This window comes from Neomonachus schauinslandi, chromosome 10 (genome assembly GCF_002201575.2).
Source record: "Neomonachus schauinslandi chromosome 10, ASM220157v2, whole genome shotgun sequence".
NCBI lineage: Eukaryota > Metazoa > Chordata > Mammalia > Carnivora > Phocidae > Neomonachus > Neomonachus schauinslandi.
The window spans coordinates 53,237,355-53,264,999 of NC_058412.1; the positions used below are offsets into that span (position 1 = coordinate 53,237,355).

Consider the following 27,645-nt stretch of genomic DNA (forward strand, 5'->3'; position numbering starts at 1 on the left):
GACATACCATCTATGCCTAAACTCTAAATATCCACTTTGGCAAGTGACACTTTCATTTCTCCAGGAAGAATCAATTACCCATGTTAGAATGCCATAATGACACTTTGAATTCTCTACATACCACTGGGTACACATTTGCGGATGGTGTAATGCAAATCCCAAGGAGTGACAGTCACCTAGACTGAAGTGTGAATAGTGCCTTTTGGAGTTGAACAGTACACATTCCACTCAACCATACATAGCAGCCCTTCAGTAGAAAACTTATTTTCCCTTAATGTAAATAGTTTTCTGTATCCTTAATAGTTAATGGCCATTTATAGATATTTTGCTTGCCTGAATATTACAATCAAGTTCTTGTGAATTAAAAATTAGTGATACTGGGGTGCCTGGGTGGCTCAGTCGTTAAGCGTCTGCCTTCGGCTCAGGTCATGATCTCAGGGTCCTGGGATCGAGCCCCGCATCGGGCTCCCTGCTCAGCAGGAAGCCTGCTTCTCCCTCTCCCTTTCCCCCTGCTTGTGTTCCCTTTCTTGCTGTGTCTCTCTCTGTCAAACAAATAAATAAAAAATCTTTAAAAAAAATTAGTGATACTTACTTTTTATTGTCCCCATATTTGCATTATTCCCTGGAATAGACTGATTTTGTTTAAAAAAAAAAAATGTCCTAAAGTCACTGAGATGACTTGAGAGATGAGAGATGGTATTATCCTCAGGAAGTGAAAGTGGGGTGTAGAAAAGGAGAGTCATCAATGGGAAGCAAAACATCAGATCCATCACACCAAAGAGACACTAAACATGGTCATGTTTATTTCAAAACATAAAGTTGACTCCATATTAATAAATACTTTTAACACTGAATGTAGGAAAGCTATTGTGCATGCTCTAAGAAGACAGCTTACTAAAGAATTAGAAGAAAGGTAACGTTTTACCCCTAGGCCATTGAGAAAACAACCTGGGAGTAGGAGTAGCTTCATGGATATTACATACAATTGGGGGAGGGAAAGAGAGGAGGTGATAAAATCAAGAAGAATTTTCTGCTCTCCTTTCTCACTAGAGCCTTAAAGTTAGAAACCCAAAACTGGAAAATGCACCTCCACACACATACCTGGGGTTTTTCTCAAATTGGGGTTAGAATCATTCGTTGGTGGACAGGTCCAAAGTTGAAAACAGGTGCCCCATTTGAATCTAGGTCAGATCACTCTGGTTGGTAATGGGTTCATGAGGTCCTGCAGAGGCCAAGCAAGGGCATCTACAGCTTGTGCCTAAAGCTCAGGGACAACGAGAGTATCATTGACCGGGGAATTGAAGGCGCTGCAGTGTAGACGGCCACCTCCGTGAGTTCTGTCTGGACTTAAGTTGTCTCAGTGCTTTGTCAAAGCCCATCATTCAGTCTGCCTGCCTTCAGTCCAGCCCCCCAGGCCCTTCACCCATGGAGGGAACCCATCTGACCACTTTTTCCTGCAAACATTCAATTGAAACAGAACCTCAAAGATTTGGAGTTCCCCCTCCTAATTATAATCAATGATAGAGAAATGCTCCGGAAAGGGATGAAGACATGCGTCTCAGATCAGCCTCAAGTGGGAGGGGAATATGCCGGCTCTAGGTGGCTTCAGGGAATGGAAAAGACCCTCGGCTATGCCTGGTTTCCTTAGGTCATTTTCTCAGAAGATAGAACTTTCCAGGCTCTAGTAAGTGATAGAAGGCTTCAACCTAAAAGCTGTCACTGGGGCACTCGCTTTCAGGAAGTTTCTGGTCAGAGTGAGGAAGGAAGAAGAAAGTTCTCCTTCATGATGCATGAGCAAGAGGACGTGGCAAACGGGAACAAGAGGTTTATGCCTAGCCCCTTCAGTACAGATTGGGAACAGATTTAAAGGGAAGAATGCGTCAGGTTCCAAAGGCCAAGACTGAGCTTAAGAGTGACACTTACTTACTGGGCAACTAGAGACATTTTCACTTCCATGGGTATTAGAATTACAGGGCTTTTGGCTCTGATGCTCGGGCCTGGAGAGATTAAGCAGTGAAGCCAGGCCACACAGTTTGTTATATCTGCTTGGGGGACACAGAGAGGCTTCAGTGAACAATGTGGTTGGTGCAGGTGAACAGGACGCAGCATGTGGTTAGTTACATTCAGAACCTCTGCAGACGAAAATTTCCCAACTCTGGGCCCTTTCTCATCGATGTGTCACCAGAAGTGGACAGGTCCCAGACCCAGCCTCTCCGTGGGGTTCCCCTGGGAGAGTGACGATGAGCTGCAGAAATATTCTCACTTCCCAGTCCGGGAGGCCACCTGGATGGCTTTGATCCACTCAGTACGCTCCTTGGAGGTGGCCGCTTGCAAGAAATAATGAACTTCCTCAGCAGTGATGATCTCAAAGAGGTTCTCTTCTTCACTCTTCCTGACTGCTGAAAAAGAAAGTGAATGACAGCACGCGTGCACCGGAAAGACCGCCCAGTTCACCCTCCTTTTGCAAGGAATGCAATTTTAAGTTTGTTAGTGTCCTAAGAAAATTAAATATATGGCTTTCAAACTTACCATCATTGTATGATCATATATATTTATTGTATAATTATGTGTATACATATATAGTATTTATATAGATAGGTACATAGTATGATTCCGTGCATGTGTGTGAGTATGTGTGCTTAAGAAATCAGCAAAATACTCAAGGACAAACATTTTCTCTTTTAGTTTACAAGCAAACTAAATTTGTCACTTTTGCACACCAACTGTGTCTAATGAGTACCTCTAATAGCGCCTAATGAATACATTTCCTCTGCTCATACTATGAACCAAGAGCTGACCCTGATATATTAAAAATAAAAACAAAACCAAAAACCCAGACCCAATTCCAGTACCACCAGTATAGGCTGAACTTGTTTTTACCACAGGCTAAGTTAGAGTCTCTGCTGAAAGACCAAAAAATAGTAATCTGGCCAATAATGTGACTTAAAGCATCCACATCAAATCAAAAATCATCATTCTATGAGGAGAGGACAGTGAGCAGATCTCAGGAGTAGTAAAAATCTAGCTCTTCCAGCTGTGGTGTTTTCCTGGCAGCCTCTATAACATCATAAACCCAAAACGACATGGCAGAACCAGGGCCGGGCTGTCTAAACCACCTCTCCCCTGGGACACCCCTCATTCCCGCACCTGTGAATTTGGCCTACACCGGCATGGTTATTCCATGCACCACATCTTCGACTTGTGATCTGGGACCCAGAGGTCACTAGTGTGACCCCTCATTCCAGAGGAGGAGCTAAGGCCCGGATTCATTAGGTGATTCACACAAGACCATGCCACTAATCGACTAGCACAGACATAACTATAAACCAGGTGCACCTTCCACTCACTACCCTGACTCACTGCACAAATCTGTGGGAGATTTCCTGGTCTGGATATGTTAAAGGTCCGCTTTAAGGAATGGCATGGCTCAATTACAGGCATCAAGAGGTAACAAGTCTCTCCATCTAAGCCAGCTCCGAGGGGAAGGTTTTTCTCAGCATTGCTCCAAGATTTACTCAAGGCATCTAGAAAGCCACTCCTCTTTTCCAAGGCCCAAAGAGCCAGGGCAGCATCTGGGAGAAAATAACTCTTGGTTTCTCCCAGGTGTTCAGGCAGAAATTCATTCATGCCTAGCTTGATTAAGTGAGTGATCGATTGCTGTTGGTCAGGATGCCCAGGTGTGGGAAGGAAACCTGAGCAGACACACCTCTGTCAAACAAAAATTCATTCTTTTTTTTTTTAAGATTTTTTTTTATTATTCATTTGAGACAGAGAGAGAGAGAGCATGAGCAGGGGGAGGTGCAGAGGGAGAGGGAGAAGCAGGGTCTCTGCTGAGCAGAGAGCCGGATGTGGGACTCGATCCCAGGACCCTGGGATCATGACCTGAGCCGAAGGCAGACGTTTAACCATCTGAGCCACCCAGGTGCCCCACAAAAATTCATTCTTACCATCAGGATTGCTCTCCACTGAAGTCACCACACAGCCTCTCAAGTGAATTGCTCCCAGAGGATCCTCCCCCTAGAGAAGAGAGGAGTCCTTCGTTATGTTTCCAGTGTATGAATGTGCCTTATCCCATCGGCGCAAAAGCCACACTGACTCTCTCTGGTATAGATTAGGGCATCCCAAATGGGTAAGAGCAGAAGGAGACTGAAGAAAACCCCTTCCAGAGCCTCCACCCCCCACTTTACTCAGGGAGGCTGGACAAGGAGACACAAGTCAATCTGAGTTTCCGTCCTAGAGGAAAGTGGCAGGGCAGGCGGAGAGAGCGCCTCACCATGTCCCATGAGAGAACCGCTGCACGTTTCCAGAGCTCTTTGGCCCCCCTGAAACTGACACAATGGCATAACCCTCGCAGGACAGAATCAAAGAACCCTGTACTACAAGCAGAGGCTGAAGACCCAACCCAAACGGAGCTGTCTTTACACTTTAGATTTGGCTCCTTTTATTAAGGAAAAGGCCCTCTTCCGAATAGCCAACAGCCCAAATGGCTGGACTTACTCAATGCTCTCATCCAAATTGGCTCACAGGAGGAATTACCACTTTTGTGCATATTAAACCAAGGACAATGAATTGGACTGGTTGAATTCCTCTGAAAATACCAGATTGGTACAAACAAAAAAAATATGTTGAGTTGACCAAGTAAGTGACAATATAGTGATATTTTCTTTCATCCCTGAGCCTATGCTGGTCTCAAAGCCTAAGACCTCACATCTTCACAGTGAAAGGGGAGGGGAAAAGGGAGAAGAGAGCAGGAGGAAAAGGAGTGGGAGGCTAAAGAGAAAATGGGGAGAGAAACCAGGCAGAAAGGAGAATGGGAGGCCCAGATAGCAGATACAGCGGAGGCTTTGAGTGCGATGGGTTTGTGGACCACAGACTCTCACCCCAGCAGGGTCATAGTAGTGCAGGTAGGCAGGGTCTTCTCTCAGAACGAACTTCCTCACTTTCCAGTTTTTCCTCCTGTGCCCCTGTATCCAGGATCAACATAAGAAGAGGAATGATGAGTTCTTGGCATTACTCTGTACACATAGTATCTACAGACTAAGTCTTTGTTGAATTGATAAAAGAAAAAAAAAGATGAAATATTATCTCCAGAAGAACCAGGGCCCAACCCAGGTCTTTGTCAGGGAGATAGCCCTAGGGCCAGTGAACAATTTGGATGTCATGATATTATGGATTAATTATTCCTTTCCGTTTTTAAAGATTTTATTTATTTGTGAGAGAGAGAGCACACGCAGGAGGAGGAGCAGAGGGAGAGGGACAAGCAGACTCCATGCTGAGCACAGAGCCCGACTTGGGGCTCAACACGGGGCTGAATCCCAGGACCCGAAGATCATGACTTAAGCCGAAACCAGGAGTCAGATGCTTAACCGACTGAACCACCCAGGTGCCCCATGGATTAATTACTTCTAAGATTGGCTTCCAGCTTTAGTATTATATAAGATGGTATTATATACAAGGTACATACATTGTATGTTATTAGGTAACATGGGGGATATAAAGAGATTAAGACATAGCCCTACTCTTCAAAGAGTTTATAACCTATGTGGAAATATAAAATAGCAGATGTCCAAATCAAGTAATTGGTATGGATAATGGATTTCAAGGGAATTATATGTGGGATATGTAGTTGTGGGTTTGGGATGTCAAAGAGAGCCTCATAAAGATCTGGACTTATTCACAGAGGACACACAGGAGTCAGATGGGTGAAAAGAGGTGGATAGGAAGGCTTGACGACAAAAAAGCAGCGGTGGGAACATACCAGGCATATGCAGACATTGGTGAATAAGACCAGTCTAGCTAGAGCACAGGTTCATGAGGAACAGCAGAGGCAAATTTGGGAAAGTAGAAAGAGACTTGAAATACAAGGCGAGGGTAGTTGCTGATAGCTTCTGAGTCAGAAGTGAAAAAAGTACAATCACATTTTAGGAAGATTAATATGGCAACCATATATAGGATGGACCAGCTGGCTAGATTAAAGATAAGCCAGGGGAAAGATAATAAGGTAAAAAGAAGGTCATTGGGAAATGATTGCAACAATCTACACATAGAATTACTAGGAACTAGTATCAGGTAGCAGCAATGGAAATGGGAAGGAGTCGGCACTGCGACAGACATGATGAAAGTGAATAGGATCTGGGCTTTCGCAACAGAATGATGTCATTTAGACTGTGAGTTTGGAAGGCAGGGTTTGTGTCTTGTTTACCTTTGTTCCTCTAATACCCAGCCCTGTGCCTGGCATAGAGAATCTCACCCCAGAAGCTGCTTCATATCTATTTGTAATTGCCTTGAATTACCCAGTTTCTTCAATTAGCTTATAACAATTTTTTTAAATGTCATGGTAAACCTGATTTCATTATTTCCCATGGAAAGTTCAAATGACTCAAATATCTCCAATAACAAAAATATATATATATATGTTAGATTAGAAGATATATAGTTTCTACCTTGCCAATATGAAGCATATTATTTGTTGATTCTAAATCACCACATATTTACAGGCACACATACAAATTTTCCAGTATTTTTCATTGTGCTCATATAGAAAATAGTGAAACATTTATGGTTTTAGCAAACAGTGCCTCCATCATAATGCCAGGTCAAAGGAGTTTGAAGAGAGCTTTCAAGAATGGGTCTAATTATTTGGCCAAGCATTTGGTCAAGGAGCTCATCTCCAAAGACGCGTTTACTTGCCTGAAGGATGAAGTCAGGAACCCTATAGAGTCAAATGGGAGAACAGAGAATATTTCTATCTGTACATCATATCTAAAATGACTTTTGCAAAGCATCAATTTCTAAAATTCTTTTTACAAATTCTTGCTCTTTGCCTTAGCTAATGTTGCCCATAAGATGAGAATACTCAAGTTTCTGCCCAACACCGTTTCCTCCTGACTTGTGCACACACATCTCAGGATCTCTCATACAACCACTGGGTGAATAACAAGTTCTTATGAATCGTGGAAGAGGAAGGCAACAGGAGGATGTGAAATCAGCCAACCCTGGCCAGCTACCTATTACCTTTAAGCCCTCACTGACATCACAATGTGATACGTTGAAAAGTTCAGTGTTAGTAAGTGGGTATCCACCATCCTTCATTTAATGAGTATTTCCTGGGGGATTTTAAGGAATGTGTGCATGCCTGGGGTTTCTAAGAATTGTTGCTGATCTGCCAGCTACTTATATTCATTTGATCTACAAACGTTTATTATCTATTATAGACCAAGGATGCTGAACTGTGCAACAGACATGAGAAAAACACATTATCCCTCATCAAAAAGCCTACATGTGGTTGAGAAATTAGATATTTTATTCATTGTCACAACAGAATGAATTATTTTAAAGGCGTTATATTGGATATAATTCATTATCGTTCATCCTCAAACTTGCTGCATCCCCCAAGTAGAATTATTTCCTCTGGGATGGGAGAAGTGGGGAGAATGGGGGGATGACTGGCCTCCAGTTGACACAGCTACTTTCTACCTGTGAGCTGTGGGACGTAGGTGTCCTTTTTCATGGTAAGTCTTCTACACATGTTAACCCTGGCTAACTCCCAGCGGCAGACACAGAGTGCTTTAGCTTTATGACACTTGAAAAAAAATTTTTAACTCCCTTGGGTAGTTTTGATATGAACCAGGTTATAAACCACTGAGCTAAGAGGTTGGAAACATTAAAGGGGGGCCATCAATCAAAATAGAAGAGGTTTCTGTTCCCTCTCTCTCCCCCAAAAATTAGAGGAAAGAATATTGGAAATGAACAAAATTCCTGAATGCACATAGATTTCTGTTTTCTTTATGTTAAGAGGAGGCTAAGACGGATGACTATTTAAATAGTGGGGGTTTTTTTAAAGATTTTATTTATTTATTTGACACAGAGAGAGAGATAGAGAGAGCAGGAACACAAGCAGGGGGAGTGGGAGAGGGAGAAGCAGGCTTCCCGCGGAGCAGGGAGCCCGATGCGGGGCTCGATCCCAGGACCCTGGGATCAGACCTGAGCCAAAGGCAGATGCTTAATGACTGAGCCACCCAGGTGCCCCTAAATAGTGGTATTTTGATAATAGGATAAATTCACTTTTAAGAAAAAGGCTAGCTCTGTGGTTCTCAGCCTTGGCCACACATCAGAATCACTTGAAGGGCTGTAAAATCCAGAGACTGATTTAACTGGCCTGGGGTGCAATTTTAACAGATCCCTGGAGGATTAAAATGTGTACCAACTGGGCTAGCTAAGGCTAAATTGTACCTATCAAAAGCCAAGTAAAAGGATGTGAAGAAAAACACAGAAGTAAGCCTACTTCAAGTCTCTGGTATCTTCAACACACACTCAGATAACCATTACCCTCAGCCAATTTTTTGACTGTCCAGGGCACCCATTGGGGTGCTTTGCCCAAACATGACTTCAGTCCAACCCAGACTTTGTCTACCCTTTTCAACCTTCATGTTTACTTTTCTCAGGGCTGCACTCTAGACTAAGACTTGTCAACTAAGTCAAGAACAGTCAAACTGATAACAAGATAGAATTATAGACAGAATCAACAAAATAAGGAAATAATGAAATTCCTTCCCAAGTTCCTCTTGTCTTAACATCCACCTTCCATCCCCTATAATCAAAGAGCCAGGAACATGGGAACATTTGGCAGAACCAGAGGGAGCTGGTGATGGGCAAAATTCACAATTGCCAGAACCTTCCCTATCGAAGGCTGGCCCTACTCCTATACTTTCCTTCAATCTAGTCAGTGGTCCCTCTGTCATAAAAGTTGTTAGAATCATCTGTGAATTAATTCTTTCTACATCTTTGCTGTAGTATCTCTTAGGACCCTGTTCTCTCAAAACCTGATGTTAAGGTTAGTTTTTCACATAATGCCCCACTTCCCTGAGTGAAATTCAAAATCCATATCTATACCTAATTTCAACTAGTCCAAAGTTCTTTTTAAATGTGAATATAGGGGGCGCCTGGGTGGCTCAGTCATTAAACGTCTGCCTTCGGCTCAGGTCATGATCCCAGGGTCCTGGGATCGAGCCCCGCATTGGGCTCCCTGCTCGGCGGGAAGCCTGCTTCTCCCTCTCCCACTCCCCCTGCTTGTGTTCCCTCTCTCGCTGTCTCTCTCTCTGTCAAATAAATAAATAAAATCTTTTTTAAAAAATTAAATTAAATTTAAAAAATAAATGTGAATATAGGCTCAACTTCAGTTCTTTCCTCTTCACCCTGCAAGTTCGGGGTCCTTTTATGAGGTAAGTTAAATCTCAGTCCCATACTTTATATACTAAGCAGTGCCTGGAAGACAGCTCACAGCACAGCTGGGAAAGCAAAACCTTGGCTTTAGAAAGCAGCTTTAGTTTCTCTGATACCATGCACTAGGATCAGTTTTCTCACCCTGAATATTCCCACCAAGCCAGGTGCTGGCCCTGGCTTCCTCACTCAGCTCCTGCCTTTGCATTCTCTTACCTCTCGACATCCTGTGCCTTAGCATCTGGGAACCAACTAGAGTTCTTCAGTCCACCCTAGCCGTTGCCTCCCCGACTGACAGTGGCCTGTGCCTGTGGGGACCTGTCATCTAACCGCCCGTGACCTCCCCGCAGGATGGAGCACATGCCGTAGGACTGGATTGGACCTTTGTCTGCTGTGGGTCCTGCAGAACTGGCTTCAGGTGTGCCCTGGATTTGGTCTCCCCATGTCCTACCCACAGTCTGGGATACGATTTCCTTGCTTTCGGTGGTACATGATCTTCTCCAAATGCCATTTGGTAACATAGAAGTAAAAAGGACTTGGTAAGAGGAAAAAGACAAGAAGGGAATAGTGGTGGCCACTCACCTGCTTCAGTAAACATCCCTGCTTGATAATGACCCCTCTGAATTCTTCTTTCAGAATCACATCATCATCACTGGAATTCTCTTCACAGAAGAACCCGCTATCTGGCTATTGGGAAACCAAACAGCAAGTTTGTTTACCAGTTTTAGGCAGATGGCTACTTGTACCTTTTCCTTTCTCTCTCTGCCTTCCAGCCACTGGAGTAGGCTCCTTTTCTCCTTCCTACTGTGGTTCATACCCCAACCTAAACTTTAAAGGTCTTCCTTGGGGGGCCTGGGTGGCTCAGTCATTAAGCATCTGCCTTTGGCTCAGGTCATGATCCCAGCGTCCTGGGATCGAGCCCTGCATCAGGCTCCCTGCTCCACAGGAAGCCTGCTTCTCCCTCTCCCACTCCCCCTGCTTGTGTTCCCTCTCTCCCTGTGTCTCTCTGTGTCAAATAAATAAAATCTTTAAAAAAATAAAAAATAAAGGTCTTCCTTGATGAGCTCATGTCCCCTCCCCATTTCTTGTCTCTAGCTGCTTGTTTCATGTTGCTAGATGCTCTCTCATCTCCACTCAAGTGTGACCTTGTCAGTATCCTTTCATTTTCTTGGGTTCCCCAAGTGATACTGTAAATCTAACTCAGCACATTTCTTCCTTGCTCAAAGCCTTCCTTCTCTTGGCCCCTCATGGCCACGTCCTTGAAAGCAGAGTTGGCTCATACATAAGACACTGCATGACACAATCTCCATTATCACCTTTACTACTTAGCCCCTTCTACTATAAGAAGACCAAGAGCATGATGGGTCCATCCAGCCTCATGTTCTGAGGTCAAGAGGGAACTGGGACTTGCTCAGCTATAAGCTGGTAATGAATCATACAGAGGAAGAAAAGCTGCTCTGGCGGGTATTTTTAGAATCCCACATTTAAATGGCTATAAACAACCAGATCAAAGGTCTGGAGGAAAAAAAAAAACTGACAGTGGAACTTCCCCCAAAGTGAAATGAAACTCTCTCGGGGATATTCACTTCATTTTTGTAAGAAGATGGTTCTCTTAAGTAGCTTCCTAACTTTTGCTCTCGGACCCCAAATTGAAACAAAACTGCCAAAATCCCCCTAGAAATCCACGGTTCTTGGCTTTCTCATATGGCGCAAGATTAGGTCCATATTGTGCAATGCAGTGTTTCCCAATCTGGGATAAGTGTACATGGGAGATAAACAAGATGATTGGGGGAGAGGATGTGGATGGACACCTTCTGTGTTAAGAGTAGTGTATTATAATGGATGGGACTGGAGGAGATTATGCTAAGTGAAGTAAGTAAAGCAGAGAAAGTCAATTATCATATGGTTTCACTTATTTGTGGAACATAAGGAATAGCATGGAGGACATTAGGAGAAGGAAGGGAAAAAGGGGGGGGGTGGAATTGGAGGGAGAGATGAACCAAGAGATACTATGGACTCTGAGAAACAAACAGGGTTTTAGAGGGGAGGGGGGAGGGGGGAGGGGTTAGCCCAGTGATGGGCATTAAGGAGGGCACGTACTGCATGGAGCACTGGGTGTTATACGAAAACAATGGATCGTGGATCACTACATCAAAAACCAATGATGTATCGTATGGTGACTAACATAATAAAATTTAAAAAAATAAATAAATAAAAAATAAAAATAAATAAAAAGATAAAAAAAGAGTGGTGTATTATAATATATATTTGGAAAAATGCAACTGGCACATTGTGATTTTACAGATCTCACTCTGGAAAGGAAACTCCCTGAGAGCCATAATATTTGCCCCCCCCCCTTTTTTTTTTAACTGCTGTATCTCCTTTGTCTAGGAGAGTGCCTGGAATGTACTAGGGTCTAATAAGTTTTTATAAATGAATTACTGCTTAGACTAAGAATAAAGTTTTAAAAGTCAATTTAAAAAAAATTATTGAAGTAAACAACCTTTTTCTTTAAACTGAATCACTGGATATAGCAGGCATTGCAGAGGAGGACAAGTCAGAGACATCTCACTACTCTCCACGGGGCTGGGTCCTATCTTTTGCACATGTAGATATATATTAAAATCAACGTAGAATCTGCGAGGGGCAGCACACGTTCCAGGAAGAGTAACTGGGTAGCATTTCTCACTTACAAAGTAGTAGAAGGCATCGGGGTTGTCCAGGAAAGGGTTTTCAGCAGTTCCATCTGCTGCATTCTTGGACAGTTCTCCAGCGGGCTGCAGGTACCCTTCACCGAGCAGCGAGGAGGCAATCATGAGGCCTTCCTGGCGATTCCGAACAGACTTATTGGACACCAGCCAGTCAATGACACAGTTACCTGGATGGGATCATCAGAAGGAAGGTTAACGCTCCTTACCAAAGTACCAAAGAACAAGCCACTGACAGTCACCCCTGAAGAGCTCCAGAGCCCCCACGTGTCTGACTTGTCCCGTGTTCCCTGTTATTCCAAGAAGGAAAAATGAGATCAGTGGGATAGATACTTGAAAACAAAAGGCATCCTGTAGAAGGTTTTTAAAAGCATCTACATGCTCCTTCAGGAGCAATGCATGCATCAAAGAAATAGGTGTTACTAACTCACTCATTTACTCCATTAATGAACAGACACATTGAGCAGCTACTGGGTGCTAAGTGCAGTGATGGATATTGGGGATGCTCCCTCTGGGAGTCTGAAAGGAAGAGATGGGATAAACTTAAGGACTGTAACAAGCCTTCTGCCTTCTGCCATGGATCAATGCAATACAGTGGAGCTACAGGGTCAAATCTGCAAGAAAGTGTGAAATAGGGTGGTAGGGTAGGGGGGCTGGCATGCACTGTTGGGAAAAAATTCATAAAGGAAGTAGCACAGGGCTCAGGCTTAAACTATGAGTAAGTGTTTGCCAAGCACGTGAAACAGGGGAACCAGCACAGGTTGAGGGAGCAGCAGCATGGGAACAGAGCCTCACAGGCATGAAGCAGCCCCTTTGGGGGGTGGAGGGCAGAGCTGGTGAAAAGAAGGTGAAACAAGAGAGAAGAAGGCACAAGGTGAGTGGGAGCACTTTGACGGCATATTAAAAAACTTGGCGATGAAGAACCATTGCAAGTTTTTAAGCAGAAAATAACATGATCAGACATGTATGGTCCTAAATTGAAATTTGATTGCGTCACTTGCAGGGTCTAGTAATGACCTTGAGAAGTCATCTACTCAAACTTCTGCCTCAAGAGAGGATTGCAGAGAGGATAAAAGGAAATTGACCCATCAACTGGATTATTAGCAGGCTACAGTGAAGCTTCGTATTAAAAATGGCATATTCTGTACAAATGTAGCCAACCAGGGAGTCAAGGTAACAGGCAACAAGCTCCGGGTGGTCAAAGCGAGAGCAATAGGATATACCATCTTTGAAACAGGAGTTGGTTAGTGAGCCTTCCATGAATTTCGTATATGAAAGGCTTTTACCCACTTTTCTTTTGTAGAAGGGTAAACTAATTAATACTGCATTTCTGCTCTTAATCCTCATAGTGACCCTATAAAAGAATTAGGGCAATAATTACAGATCTCATTTAAGAATGAGAAAATTAAGGCCCAGAGAGTTTAAATGACCTTAGGCCTGAGCTGCACCAGTAATGTCCCTTCACTCAAGTTTTCTAACCCTAGAGTTCATATTTGCTCAGTCAGTCATGCTGAAGCTGAAGCTTGGAAAGACAAGTTCCATCTCCCTGTCACCCAACATTCAAGGTCCTCCATTACTTGTCAGCAGTGCCTGAGTCCCAGTCTCTGCCATTGTCTTGTTTCTCCACTGAGACCACCAGGCTCCCACAGGAAAACTGGAGCCCACCTGAATTTCTAGAACCCACTGACCTTCGATGGACAAGACTCAGAAGTTCTAGCCCTATACTCTGGGACTCAGTAACACATTACACAGGGAGTAAGTATGGCCTGGACCTTGTGCCCAGACCTATTTCAGAACCTCTTACTTGTCCTCTTCCTTTTCTAGAGGATCTGTCTTAGTGATGTCACTCCTGCTAGAGTTAGGGCCCTGCCATGCTCTTGTCAGTTTCCCTTACCACTGCCACAGCTTAATATCTTGATCCCAAATTTCAGCCTTAATTTTTCTGATGCTATTAGGCTACAACCTTAACTCTCTGAAGCTGATTCCCATGGGATACTACCCTCCTACTGCAGATCATACCTTCACCTTCCTGGCTTTGACCTGAACCATTTTCATGAATTATCTGTTGATTGCATATCCCCTCAGGTTCTACAGCTGTTGTAACTTTTCAGAGTTTTCCTCTCTTGATCTCTTCTGTCACCATAAGATAGGCATGCCCAGCTTCTAACAACCTGGTCCCAAACTGTGTGTCCCATTTAGCCCCCTAATGAACCCATGAGCTCTACCAAGCTGGTCATTTTCTTCTTCTGGATGCGTATTCTGGATATCTCTGCCCCATAACTTTGTCCTCACCATACTTAATGAAATGCCACCACCTCTTTGGGTAAAATTTAGGCACCTACTTCTGTTCATCCCAACAACCTCTTGAGTTCTTTCTCTTTTCTGAACTCAGAATTGTCTGCGCAGACATGTGACCTCTTAATTATAATAACCACCCTGAGAGCTCACACCATATAGCATTTACTGTGTACCAGGCACTGCCCTAAACACATTACAGCAAGCCTATAAAGTAGGTGCACTATGATTATCCCCATTCTATAGACAAGGAAAGTGAAGCCCAGGGAGTCAAGTTATTGGTCTGAGGTTTTATAGCAAGTGAGTGGCAGAACCAGGATTTGAACTAAGGCAGTCTGGCTCCAAAGAACATGTTTTTAACATCCATGCCATCTACCTAAATTCATGACACTTAGGGTGTGCCTGACCCGGCGCAGCCTCAGACATCTCTAGTATTGTCACTTAAGTCTTACATTGTATACCTTGATTCCTGCTTATCATCTTTTTCAATGCTGTGTCTATTTCAACATAATGTCATTTATTTGGAGTATGGGGGTGAGGCAGAGACCCTTTGGTTGATTAGCTTGAACTTCCAAAACTTTAGCTTGAACAACAGAGTTCTTTTCCACCTTTTTTTCTGTTTCCACCCTGGGGAAGTTCAATTCTCATGTTCACCAATCTGTATTCTATGACCCAGTTCACCCACTAGGCTTCACACCCCCTCCCACAGGCGAGGCTGAGTGAGATCTAAATATTGCCTTCCCCGGGTGCCCCGTTTCAGACTTGCAAGGCCTTTTACCTGTGAAGCAATGATTAAAAATCTTCTTGTCCTTCTCTAGATTCAGCTCTTTTATTCCTTTCTCCATATCTTTCATGGACAGGTACAAGGCACTGTGCAGAGATGAAAACAGACAGGTGAGTGAGGAGACTTTCAGAGTGGCAAATCCTCTCTGGGAGTAGCCACCACGAAGAGGCTAGCCAGGACCACAGGCTTCCCCCATCCTCAGGCAGCCCCTGAGCCTAGTCTCTCCACTGGATCATAAGTAAAGGGCTGGGCTCATATTTGGGTAATTCTGTGGCTCAATACTTTCAGCATTGAGCAAAATATACTAGGAAGGTACCTAATGTCTCTTACATTCATTAAGGTCTTTAGTGATTTAACTTTGAGTGCCTGAGGTAGAGAGTTACCCCAGTTAGGTGCCAAGATGAGAGGTTCTCAGGACCAATTGTCCATACACATTCTAGATCTTTAATAGCCCTCAATCCTCGTGTCTCAGTTCTTTAAGTGTCCTTCAAGAGACCATCTGTTATTGATAATTGCCTCCAAGAAAGTGAATGTTTTGACTAAGCTTTTCTCTTATTCTAAAAATTGAGAGACAGCAAGTTCTCATTTTTGTACTTGAAGTAATAAATTAAAAATGGCCTTATCAGAGAAATTGCAGACCACAAAACAGAAGTCCACTTTCATGTATCCTGTGGCTCCAAGGAGCACAAGCATCATTCCCACCTAGCACTGACAGCTGTGGCCAGAAACATGGTCACTTGCCGACCCTTCCCAGCAACTACAGCTGGACTGGGCACTGCCTCTTTACCAAAAAGCTTTCTTGGTGAGGGAAGGTCCTTATTCTCACCAAGCTCAAAGCGCAAACTTTATTAAATCCCTGTGATATGCTAAGACCTGTGTTGGGCATGCAGAAGGGGTTTTTTTCAGTCTCCTCCTAGAAACCCTTCCCATTTTATAAACAGAATCCTTGTTGGACATGTTAAGCAACCAACATGGAATTCTTCCTGGCAGGGCTCCTGTTCCAGGATATGTTCAACATAAAAAACAAAACTAGCAAGAAGTGAAGAGACTCTAGGGAAAAGGGAGATGTGAAACATGCACGAAGGAAGAAACCTTGTTCCCAATCCCTGGCAGGTGCTGAATTTACCTGTGAGCCTCTGAAAACCTTTAGGCAACAACTATCACCTGCAATTCCAAACCAGCCAACATAAGAGACCATTAAACCAAGTCAGGGCATCAATGGCTTCTGCCCAGAATGGGTGTTCACCTTGACTGGCTCTTGTTGGCTGTGTAAATGCAAGAACTTGAACTTGAAACCTTACCTGCTTTGACACATAGCCCCTGCCTTTTTCTACCTATCTAGAGATCCTGAACCTTACTTTCAAGACTAAGTTATTATGGCTACTTCATAAATACAATTATGCATTCTCTCTCTCTCTGCCAAGATTGCTCAAAATGAGGCAATTTATACTCCATTAGCCTCCTCTCCTTAGCTGCTAGGCTTTGGAGAGGCTATAATCACTCCTTTAGACTTATGTAAACATCTCAGTATACCAAGTGCCAGTCTCAACTTGGAAGAGTGGATACAGCCTTCAGAGGTGACCAAAGCAAGCCTTGCAGCAGGATCTGTTGTAAGATTTCCATAGCAGGAAGGTGAGGGGTTGGGGGATGAAGAAGGGGTGGAGTGAAGCAAACACAGAAAAATCACCCTAAGTCAACGGTTTCTGGCAGCCGAATGGACCTCCTGGTGGATTTCCTTGCAAACTTTTGACCTCCTTCAATGCATTTAATGGCCTTCTTGATGTCCCGAACCCAGGCATCTCTCTCCTCCAGGAAGGCTGCCTGGAAGAAGTGGTCCTGCTGTTTGGTCGTAGTGATCTTAAACACAAACTAAAAATCAAAACACATCCCATTAAGAATGATTCTTTTCAAAGGGCTGAGGTCCCTTATGAAGCACAGCAGCTGAGTCAACCTCATTCTGGAAGTGCTTGGCCAACAGAAACCCAAATGCCCAGGGTGGAGTGTGGGTGGTAGTGAGAGGAACAGACCCAGGGAGCACCATTCACGCTGTGGGCTATCACAGGCTTAAAGGTCAGTGCATGACAAGGTGTCCACTGTGGCTAGAGATGTTGACTCACCATCCTTTTGCCAAAGTCTTGACAAGGGCTAGTCAGTGTGCTTCCTTTCAGGGGAATCATTCCTTTGGGGCTGTTGTCACTTTTCTTCTTATAGAATTCAATTCCATCTTCTAATAGTACAACCCACATGGGTTTCCAGGTGTTGAACACACTTCCCTGTAATGACAACAAAAAGAGCTACACAACAATGTCTTCTAAAACTATTCTATAGATGGTGCATAACTTGGCAAATAGCCTAGCTTTGGCCAGTGTGGATGCAGGTGATGCACATTTGTGTGACCAGGCTGGTGGGAAAGCAACCTTCAGGAGAGAAGGGGACTGCCATTCAGACGGAAATTTTTTAAAAAAATTGTTTTTAAGATAAAATATATATACATCTATAAGCAGGTCTTAAGCTTCCCATGGGCCATTACCAAGGGAATATGATATGGCTCTCTATTCTCCTTCTTATGCATTTCAGGCTGGCTTTCTGTGGCTTATTTTCTGCTCCCAACTCTGCCCACTGTGTTCATTCCACTTAGGGATTGCAAATAGATCTCAAGTGCCAATTCAGACTGAAGAGTAGCTGATGCCTGAGGCCAGACTCACTGGAAAAGTGTCATAATCCAATAGCTGTTTTGACCATGGGCATGGAAGCCCTAAGTGGTGGAATGCTAGCTGCAGTTACTTCCATCCTTTGGCCTCATCAGATTTCATGGGAATATGAACATCAAGAAGAAACTCAGAGAGCAGCCTTGTGTATGAGCATGGATAAGTTGTATGAAAATCACTTGCAAAATGTCCTGTAACGTCAGAGTGAATAAGGAAAATCCTTATTTAAAATGTTTTCAGTTGGGGTTAATGCCAACCACACTTGTAGCAATAAACTAACCATTCTGACTACTTCAAGAAAGTCTCTTTCTTGTCTATATTTTGGGAGGACTTTGGAAAAGGAAGAGGTTCTTTGCTTCTCATCTTTGAACCCATGGTGTCACCTTGTCATGACTACCACAAAACAGAATTATCATCCAGCTCCCAGCAGATCCTACTGCTTATCTTAAAATACAGAGAGCTTCTATATAAAGGTCCAGTTGCCCAAAAGGAAGACTGTTTATGCAACAAAGATAAATACTTGCAGACTATCGTTTTGCTTGTCCAAGTGTTTCCTTTGTTTTAGTTACTGAAAAAATAATTTTAAATTAGAACACACTATCTCTTTTCTGCACAGGCAGAATAACTATCCATACTACCACTGGTTTATTTCCCTGTTTAAAAAATAGGCAATGTCAGACCCCATGCCAACACATGAAATAATAATATCTTTCTGTTTTATATCTATCTGAGAGAAACTCATATTCAGAATATAAAGAGCTCCTGCAAATTAGTAAGAAAAATACAAACAATCTATTTTCTAAATGGGCAGAAGACCGAAAGAGACTTTTTGTTAAAGAGGATACCCAGAAAGCTTCTGAAAAGGTGTTCAAAATCATTTTTCACCAGGGAAATGCAGATTAAAACCAAATGAGATACCTCTACACACCCATGAGAGTATCTAAAATTAAAAAGATTAAGAAGAGCAAGATTTGGCACAGATGGTAACTGGAACTCCCATACATGGCTGGCAGGAGTGCAAAATGGTCCATCCAATTTGGAAACCGGGAGAATGTCCTACTTCTTAGAAGACATATGTTGAAGTATTTAGGTGTGAGGTAGCATGATGTCTGCAAATTATTCTCAAAGATCTCAGGGTAAAAATGTGTGTGTGTGTGTGTGTGTGTGTATTTATACAGAGATACAGAGGTAGAGAGAGAGAAAGCAAATGCATCCTTGTGTTAACAGTTGATAAATCTAGGTAATCTACTGTTTTTCCTATTTCTCTGTGGGTTTGAAATTTTTCAAAATAATTGAGAAAAATTAATAAATAAATGAACAACCCATGGCACTACTATATATCAAAATTCAGGATGTATTTTTAGAGAAATATGGGAAATCTATCTAATAAAAAAGCAAATAACTAAAAATAATCAAAGATCTACTCACAGAGGTAGGGGCAAGAAGTTGGGCTAGATGACTGCAAAAATGCCTTTCAAGTCCAAAATTTTATATCCTACCTCAGGCCTTATCAAAGATTTATAATGGCCATAATGACTCAGGGCTTTTGACCTTGGAACTGGGATAAACTGGGAGAGGTCAGCCAGCACTGCATTCCTTCTGTAGACAATTAAAATAAAGCTACTCCAGAGCCAACTGTTCAAAAGGAGTTGGGGCTCTCCTAATTCAAATGTAGCCTTAGGGCCTCCGTCAGCTCACTCAGAGGAGAATGTGTCATCTGGGATTCAGGCTCATGCACTGAAAGGAGGCCGAAGTTCCATAAAACAAAAGAAATCTGACCATTTATAAAGTGGAAGCTTGTCTTCCAGGCTTGGCAGTGGTGAATTAGGTTAGGGTGGTGAAATTGTGTGTGATCTCTCTCCTCTCAGCTATTTGTGCAGCTGCTCACTGGAGTAACCTGACAGCACCTCTCCTCGGCCACCCCATATTTACCCCTTCTGTCCCCAAGCTTCTTGATGCCCATTCAGTAGCACACCTGGGAGTGTGATCATGGAGCGTCCGTGCCAGAAAGGCATTTAGGATCATCTACCAACACTCATCGTACAGGGAAGAATATTGAGGCCCATTTAAGTGACTAGACCTAGTCCACCTGCCCAATTGACTAGAAGCCAGGTCTCCTGATTCTCAATTTTTTTTTTTAAAGATTTTATTTATATATTTGAGACAGAGAGAATGAGAGAGCATGAGAGGGGGGAGGGTCAGAGGGAGAAGCAGACTCCCCGCTGAGCAGGGAGCCCGATGCGGGACTCGATCCTGGCACTCCAGGATCATGACCTGAGCCGAAGGCAGTCGCTTAACCAACTGAGCCACCCAGGCGCCCCTCCTGATTCTCAATTTTATGCTCTTTCCATTTTCCTTCAGATGCCATCTTCATTTCTGTTCTTACATAACTGTGAGTAATTCTGGATTTTAAATGAAAATCTTTAGGCCACTTAGCCGTATATATAAGCTCAAATATATATGCACATATATATAAAAATATATATCATAAATGTATAATATTTAATGTATATTACATAATTATAAACATAGGGACTTGTTTATAATCGAGTAAAAATAATCGTGTAAATAATCATAAAACATACCTAAACCATATTATATCATGATTTTATAGATATGCTTCATGTTTTCATACATATATAGAACATATGTCTGTTTTTTCCCATTATAGGCCAAAACCTAAACAATTTCATGTCACAGTGGGCTGGTTTTAGATGCTGAGTCAGATTTAAAATTTCTGGGCAAACAACTATTCATCATCCTGGGACTGGTATACCTTAGCGAACAAGAGTCTGACAATGCATGACACCAAAGGAAGAAACCTCAAAGGACAAGATATTTGGTCATATACAAAATTACACTTCTATACATTAAAAAAAAATCCTATAACAACCGAAAAGCAAATATTAATGTGTGGATATTTAAAACGTATTCTCATATAATTAAAGGTTAATGTTTTTAATATATTTTTTAAACACATTAGAGTCAATTAGAAATATACAAACACTCCTAATTTTTTAAATGGGCAAACAATATACACAGGCAATTCTCAGAAGAAGAAAAGCCTGGATTGAATAAACAGGAAAATGCACTGCTTCAACAGCATTCAAAGAAATGCAAATTAAAATTAAACAAGATATAATCTTTTTATTTAATAAAATTTTTCAAAAGATGTATAAAATGTATTGGTGAAGATTGGGGAAATTGCCATGTGAAAAAAAAAAAGGGAGCTCTGTGAGTCAGCAGTTTGATGTGGGCTGTCAAAAAAATTCAAGTCATTATAGGCTATATAAATAGAAGCACAAGATCTAAAGTGATGAAAGTAATATTCTAACTTTAAATGGAGAATAGCCAGTAGGTGACCATGGATCTGGAGCTGAATAGCCCAGGCTCAAATCCCAGCTCTGCCACATTCTAGTAATGTGACCTTGAGCAAGTTTTTAAACCTCATTTTCTACATCTGGCTAACAGGGATAATGCTACTATCTCTTTCTTAGTGTTATTGGGAGAGTAAATAAAATATTCCGTGTAAATTGCTTAGGGGAATATCTAGAACACAGTAAGCACCCAATAAATACTCCTTATTCCCTGTAATTCTGTGCTCATAAGTGCACCTGGAGAATGGCCTTGAGTTCAGGAAACCTCAAAGCTGCAGATAACCGGGGCCTGTTCAAAAGAAGGTGACAAGTTGGCATCTCTCTCTCTTGGAGAATTATTGGGGGAAGCAGCTAGGTTTTGGCCCAAAAGGGGACAGGTAGAGCAGATGAGGACTGTCTTCAAAGGTGTGAAACATGATCATAGACTGTTTGGAGGGCCAACAGGTGGAGGTTTCAGGGAAAAAAAAAACACAAAAAAACAGTCTGCTGCATAACTTAAGGGAGAAATTTAAATTAGTGAGTTCCCTGTCACAAGAGGTATTCCAGCATGCTTGTTAGTGAATTGGTAAAACAAATGTAAGCCACACATGGGAAAGGTCAATGAAATACTTATTAAAATACTCAATATTCCTTTCAACTCTCAGATTCTACACACCTATTCCAAAACTCCTATTGTCCTTTCTATCCCTTGAGTCTTCTATTTACAATGCCCTGCCAAACCTTGGGCGTCACCTACAAGCCAAAAATAAATACATCTTAAAAACATTTAACATGATCATCTAAAACTGAATACTCCATTGGAAATGTTTCCTAATACTTTAAAAGTTACTATAATACGGAACCCTGGTTTCTTGGGTCTATTTCCGGCAGATTTCTTTCTTTGAGACACCGTCATTCAACGCATTAGGGTAAAACAACTCCTGTGCTTCAGACACAGGCCTGGGGGTTGGGCTGTAAAATTGACCAAGAGGCAGTCTCTGCTTAAACTGTCCCCACCTTAACCGGAGGGAGAGAGCAACCTTCATCAACAGCTCCAGTTAAGTGTGACCAGCGCACAAACAGAGGCAATGTTTTGTGTGGCTTCGCTGAAAGAAGCCATGACTCACTGCTGTGGGTCGGGGCGATTTGAATTTGGTGTGGCGAACCCCTCCCGGACGCCTGCCACAGAGTGCAGACACCTCCTTTAACTTCCTTTCCCTTCCCCTCAGACTTCTCTTCTCATACGTTGCCATTGCCGCTTAGCTGGGATTCAAAGGAAACCGTATTATGAGCAAAACTACGTATCTAACCAAAGCAGAACTGTGAATAAGTGTCATCTACCCTCCCGTACTCATGGGACAGGTCCTCTTAAGTTGCTGTTGTATTAAAGTCCTGATTTCTGCTACCTTGTAAATTGTATCAGCTAGTTTTCCAGACTGATTCGGGAAATCACTTGTATAAAATCCCCGATAAATGGTCATTTTGTACCTATTTAAATTCTTTGAAGGCAAGGAAGCTGATCTGTTCAGGAGTGTATTTTTTACATAAGTAAAAAGTCTAAATTGAACAATTTCTCAATAAAAACATATGAGGTGAGCAATAGAGAAATGGTACCAAGTGCTCAACACAATGATTTCTGGAGTCTCGGGGCTTCACTTTCAAACCTCAACTTTGCCTCTTCCAGGCTGTGTGGCCTTAGACAAGTTATTTAATTTTTCCAAAAGTTTGTCTCCTCACCTGTAAAATGAAAGTAATAAAGCACCTACCTCCACTGTTGCAAAGATTAAATGAGATCATATACTTAAGGGAGATTAAATGAGATAATATACTAAAGGGCTTAGCCCGGAGGCTAGCTTATAGGGTGATCAAAAAATGGTAACCACATAGACAGAGAAGATTTCAGTCTGTAGGCCATGGGGTGAAAGTTGTCCTGGGCTCCACAGCAGCAGTGCTCTGGAGAAGAAAATCACTGCAAAATGAGCCCGTGAGGGCCACAAGTAACGCAGTTAGGCATGGCTCTTCATGACATTGAGGCCACACTGCTGAGTTGCAGAACAGCCCTGCCACTTAATAGCTGTGTGACCTTGGGCAAGACTGTTTGCCTCTCTCGTACCTCAGTTTCCTCTTCTGAAAAGTAAGGATAATAGTGGCACCCACTTTGTAGAGTTGTTATAAATATCAAATGCCTTAATGCATTCAACGCTTCCATCTGTCTTTGCTTCAGGGTAAGGACCACCTGTGTTAGCTATTACGATGGTGATGAATCAACAAAGGCAAATTGCTGGGAATTATTTCATGGTAGTGTGTCCTGAAGACAAGGTCACTGTACAAAAGAATTCCTGGGCTGGGACTCCTGACTCTCCTGCTCTCTCGCACCCGAAGCTTTCTTCTTTCCACCTCAGCTCTCTGCGGCCCTTCTCTTTCCTGCCCAAGCACCCCCGTCCTTCTCTTTCCCACCACCCCAGTTCCTGTGCTTTCGCCCAGCCTCACAGACCACCCCAAGACCGAAGCCACTCTTGGGATCTGCCCGGCTGCGTGAAGTGCCTGCTGGTTGGTTGTCAATCTGTCAACAACAATTTGCTCCAGAAACCTCTAGAAGTGAGGTTGGTATGGGACATGACTTGGTGGAGTCTAGCTTATTCATTGCATAGAAACTGCTCCTCTCTCTCTCTCTCTCTCTATCTTTTTTAAAGCTATGATTGATTATAAACATACCCAGATCAGTAATATGGTTTCAAGGACATCCAAAAGATATCTAGGTTTACTGGTTGGAATTAACCCCGAATCAGAGAGAAAGGGAGGTTGAGGTTACTAAACCCGATCTTGCAAACAGTGCAATTTGTCCAGGGCCCACTCTAGCTCTGATAAATTTGTCTAACCTCCCTTTTGCTGGCTTGGGTAAGCCTGCCTTTTAGAATGCTAAATGGGATCAATGAGATGGTGGGCTTTGCTGTTAGGCAAGCGTGGATTTGAATCCCAGGTCATCCTCTTACCAGTGGTTTGACTGTGGGCAAGTGACACAGTCTCTCTGAGCCTCAGTTTTCTCATCTGTAAGATGGGGATAAGGGTGATATCACAGAGGGTGATTAGAATTGAATGAGATCATGATCGTACAGTTGTTAGCTGCTGTATGGTCAGCTCGAAGTGCTTTTTTTTTTTTTTTCCCTAAAAGTCAAAAGTGTCAAGACTCTGGGACAAGGAAATCTAGGTCTTACTTAGAATAAAAAAATTGCAAAGTGACAGAATCATGTATTTTCCCTCCTTCTCTAACCATAATTTTTATTTAAAGACCTTAGGCAGGGCGCCTGGGTGGCTCAGTCGTTAAGCGTCTGCCTTCGGCTCAGGTCATGATCCCAGGGTCCTGGGATCGAGCGCCGCATCGGGCTCCCTGTTTGGCAGGAAGCCTGCTTCTCCATCTGCCACTCCCCCTGCTGGTGTTCCCTCTCTGGCTGTGTCTCTCTGTCAAATAAATAAAATCTTTAAAAAAAATAAAATAAAAAAATAAAAAATAAAGACCTTAGGCAGGAGGCAAAGGAGGAAACCGGAATTGTAGAATGTGTGTAGTTATCTTGCACAGAAGAAAAGCAAGAACATTTCATAGTCAATGCCATTGACTGTTGACCCCAAGATTTCTGACTTGACAAAATCCTTGCACCAGCATTTCTAGTATTGTATTTTGCCACCCAAAACATCTTATCTCCAGTAAAGTTATCTCACTAAACAAGACATAGGGAAAAAGATATCTTTATTACTACCCAGGTATCTTAAACTGCCCACGAGAAAAAAGTAAATGAAGAGAGATTCATATATTACTGCTGGTCATGTTCTAACATCAATAACCATAGTCAAGGCATCTAACAGCCTTGCCAGAGAAAGATTTCCATGGTCCTCTCTTCACTATTAACTCAACAACCAACCCAGGCACCAGTACATATCCCTGTTAGCATCTAGAAAAGGACCTTATCTACAGAAGTGTATGTCAGTACTGCTATAATCATGATCACATATATAGCACCTACTATGTGCTAGGTTCCTGACATATACAGTTTTTAATCCATATGTATGAGGTAACTGAAAGAAACCTAACGTCTAAAAACATTACTGGGAAATTCTGGCTTCAGGTGTAGTTGTTTTTTTTAAGCACTTTTTTTTTAAAGATTTATTTATTTATTTATTTATTTGACAGAGAGAGAGACAGCGAGAGAGGGAACACAAGCAGGGGGAGTGGGAGAGGGAGAAGCAGGCTTCCCGCGGAGCAGGGAGCCCGATGTGGGGCTCGATTCCAGGACCCTGAGATCATGACCTGAGCCGAAGGCAGACGCTTAACGACTGAGCCACCCAGGCGCCCCCTGGGTGTAGTTCTGTAGCCAACGAAGGGAATATTTCTGAATCAAGCATGCCTTCAAAATGATAAATTAGAGGCTCTTAACACATTACGACAAAGACTGTTCAAAAGGTCCCAGAGAAAAATGCAAAAATTATGGAAGATATAAATTATAGACATGAAAATTAAGAAGATGGAAATTGTGGAAATAGCAATATGAAATTTCACTGTGCTTTTTTTCTAGGTACATTTTCTAAATTGGCTTTTATAGGCCATAATCTGAGAGAATTACTCTCACTGATTAAAAACTATTAATATAAATCTGTAAGCTTGACAAACCTAACTCTTTCATCCCCATTTTCTAGGGGGGCAGCCTCACTTATTAGAGATTTAGTCTTCTATATTTTTTATAATTTATGGAGTTTAAAATGTGAACATACAAACTTAATAACAGCAATTTTCATTGCAAAATGTTTCCATTCACTTGCTCTTGTCCAGATACTAGCCCAAGCAATCAGGAAAGAAAGGCCAACATTAATTAGTACTCAACATTCAAAGAGAGTATTGGTATCTATTGCAAAGAATCCACATACACCTCTCTGTGTGTATATGTGTGTCTCTTCCAAAGGATGTTTCAAAATAGCTAGAGATGCTATGCTAGCTAAAGAGCACATCAGCTGTGGGCTCCTTTATTCTCCAGCATAGAGTTCAGCACCATGAGGCACATCAGCTGTGGGCTCCTTTACTCTCCAGCATAGAGTTCAGCACCATGAGGCAGAAACCAAAGCCAGCGAGTGGGTTTCTGGTATCAACCGTCACAGCCATGTGACCTTGGGCAGTCACCCAGCTTCTTGGTCTCAGTTTCCTCTTCTGGAAATGGAGGAATGAGGCAAGGTGATCTAAAGCCCCCTCCATTTATTTATTTATTTGAGAGAGAGAGGGTGTGTGAGAGAGAGAGAGAGAGAGAGCACAAGCTGGGGGAGAGGCAGAAGGAGAGGGAGAAGCAGGCTCCCCGCTGAGCAGGGAGCCTGACATGGGGCTCGATCCCAGGACCCTGGGACCACGACCCGAGCCAAAGGCAGATGCCCAACAACTGAGCCACGCAGACACCCCCCTTCCAGCTTTAAATCAAAACAGAATCAGGCAGCAATGTGTGCTGCTTAACCCCCTCATAAGTAGAACATTTTAGGCTAAATGTTAAACCAACGAATGACCTAAAACGGTCACATTAGGTGCTCATGTAGTTGAAGAGTCTGAAAGAATGTACTGACTTCAGTTCACTTCTGACATGCTGAGCTCACTTGGGTCATTGTGAGAACATCTTTCTCAGAGGTGTTGCCCACAGGATGCCAACCAGCCCGGTGTGAATTCACATGATGATATGGCATACACCCAGCAATCGGAGAAAAACAAGCAGTGCTAAGAAAATTCAATTTTTTGGAGCCATACCAGTGAGACCAAGCATTTTTTAATAAACTTGTGTCCCTATTCCCTAAACTTCAAAATTACTTCCTACTACCTTAGCAGTACATTATACAAATTCACTCAGAATGGTCAATGAAGAGATTTGAGCCCAATTTAAGAAAAAGAAAAGGATTAAAGAGAAGCTGATATAATGACACAGTAACTGTACCTTATTGCTTGGACCATCTTTTTAAAATTGGTGCATAAAAAACCTTTTCTTTTTCCTCTCCTAAATAAATAAAGAAGAAGAGGGGAATTTAAGTAACAACGGAATAATCTCTTTGAGTAACCTCTATAGCACAAGAGTGTGAGTCTTCCAGAATACTATACACACACGGCTCGTGACAAAAACGCTCTAAATCATGCTTTAGATTTTGCTGAGGCCCCCACCTTCCAGACCCTGCAGTCTAGAATTCTCAGTCCCACAAGATCAAGCTGTGCTGATGCCTGAGCTGGATTAGTTCACCTTTAAGAAACAGAACGCAGTGGAACTTGAGCTGGTTTACCTCCCAACACTCTACAGGCCGTCATGCTCTCCTGGGTCAGCCCAATAGGTTCAGCATAAACCATTCCTAAAGTGAGTGGGTAGAGAGTCCAAAGCCAGGCACCAATCCTCCCCCACCCTATCTTCAGTGATACCCTTGTAGGTGGTACTTCTGCTTACCCTCTTCACAAGGTAGCCCTCCCTGATCCGTTTTGGCTCCATGTCGGATGGACAGACAGACAGCCGAATCCACTGTCAGACCAGTCCTGTTAGAAGCTCAGCCTCCTCTGACAGCTGAGGCAG

General features: G+C 42.7%; 1 protein-coding gene across 2 annotated transcripts; it reads right to left on the reverse strand.

Moving 5' to 3' along the window:
- Window positions 1–829: 829 nt before the first annotated feature.
- PLEK (pleckstrin) lies at window positions 830–27,632 on the reverse strand. Of its 2 annotated transcripts, none has more exons than XM_021699094.1 (9): window positions 27,523–27,632; window positions 17,124–17,279; window positions 16,694–16,875; window positions 15,001–15,092; window positions 11,913–12,097; window positions 9,802–9,906; window positions 4,881–4,964; window positions 3,948–4,017; window positions 830–2,396 (listed from the first exon to the last, which is right to left on the reverse strand). In XM_021699094.1, exons 1-9 carry the CDS (start codon window positions 27,562–27,564, stop codon window positions 2,260–2,262), a joined length of 1,053 nt encoding a protein of 350 aa, XP_021554769.1. In that variant the 5' UTR covers window positions 27,565–27,632; the 3' UTR covers window positions 830–2,259. The 2 variants fall into 2 exon arrangements, with proteins under 2 accessions (XP_021554769.1, XP_021554768.1); XM_021699093.1 differs by having other exon boundaries at window positions 830–2,399.
- Between the last annotated feature and the right edge of the window lie 13 nt (window positions 27,633–27,645).

Excerpts from the sequence above, each read along its gene's own strand:
- PLEK (XM_021699093.1), bottom strand. The coding sequence starts at position 27,564 with ATGGAGCCAAAACGGATCAGGGAGGGCTACCTTGTGAAGAGG. Across the intron at positions 17,280-27,522 it reads AGGGCTACCTTGTGAAGAGG|GGAAGTGTGTTCAACACCTG; the intron begins GTAAGCAGAAGT and ends TTGTCATTACAG. Across the intron at positions 4,965-9,801 it reads AGGGATGTTTACTGAAGCAG|GGGCACAGGAGGAAAAACTG; the intron begins GTGAGTGGCCAC and ends TCCTGGATACAG.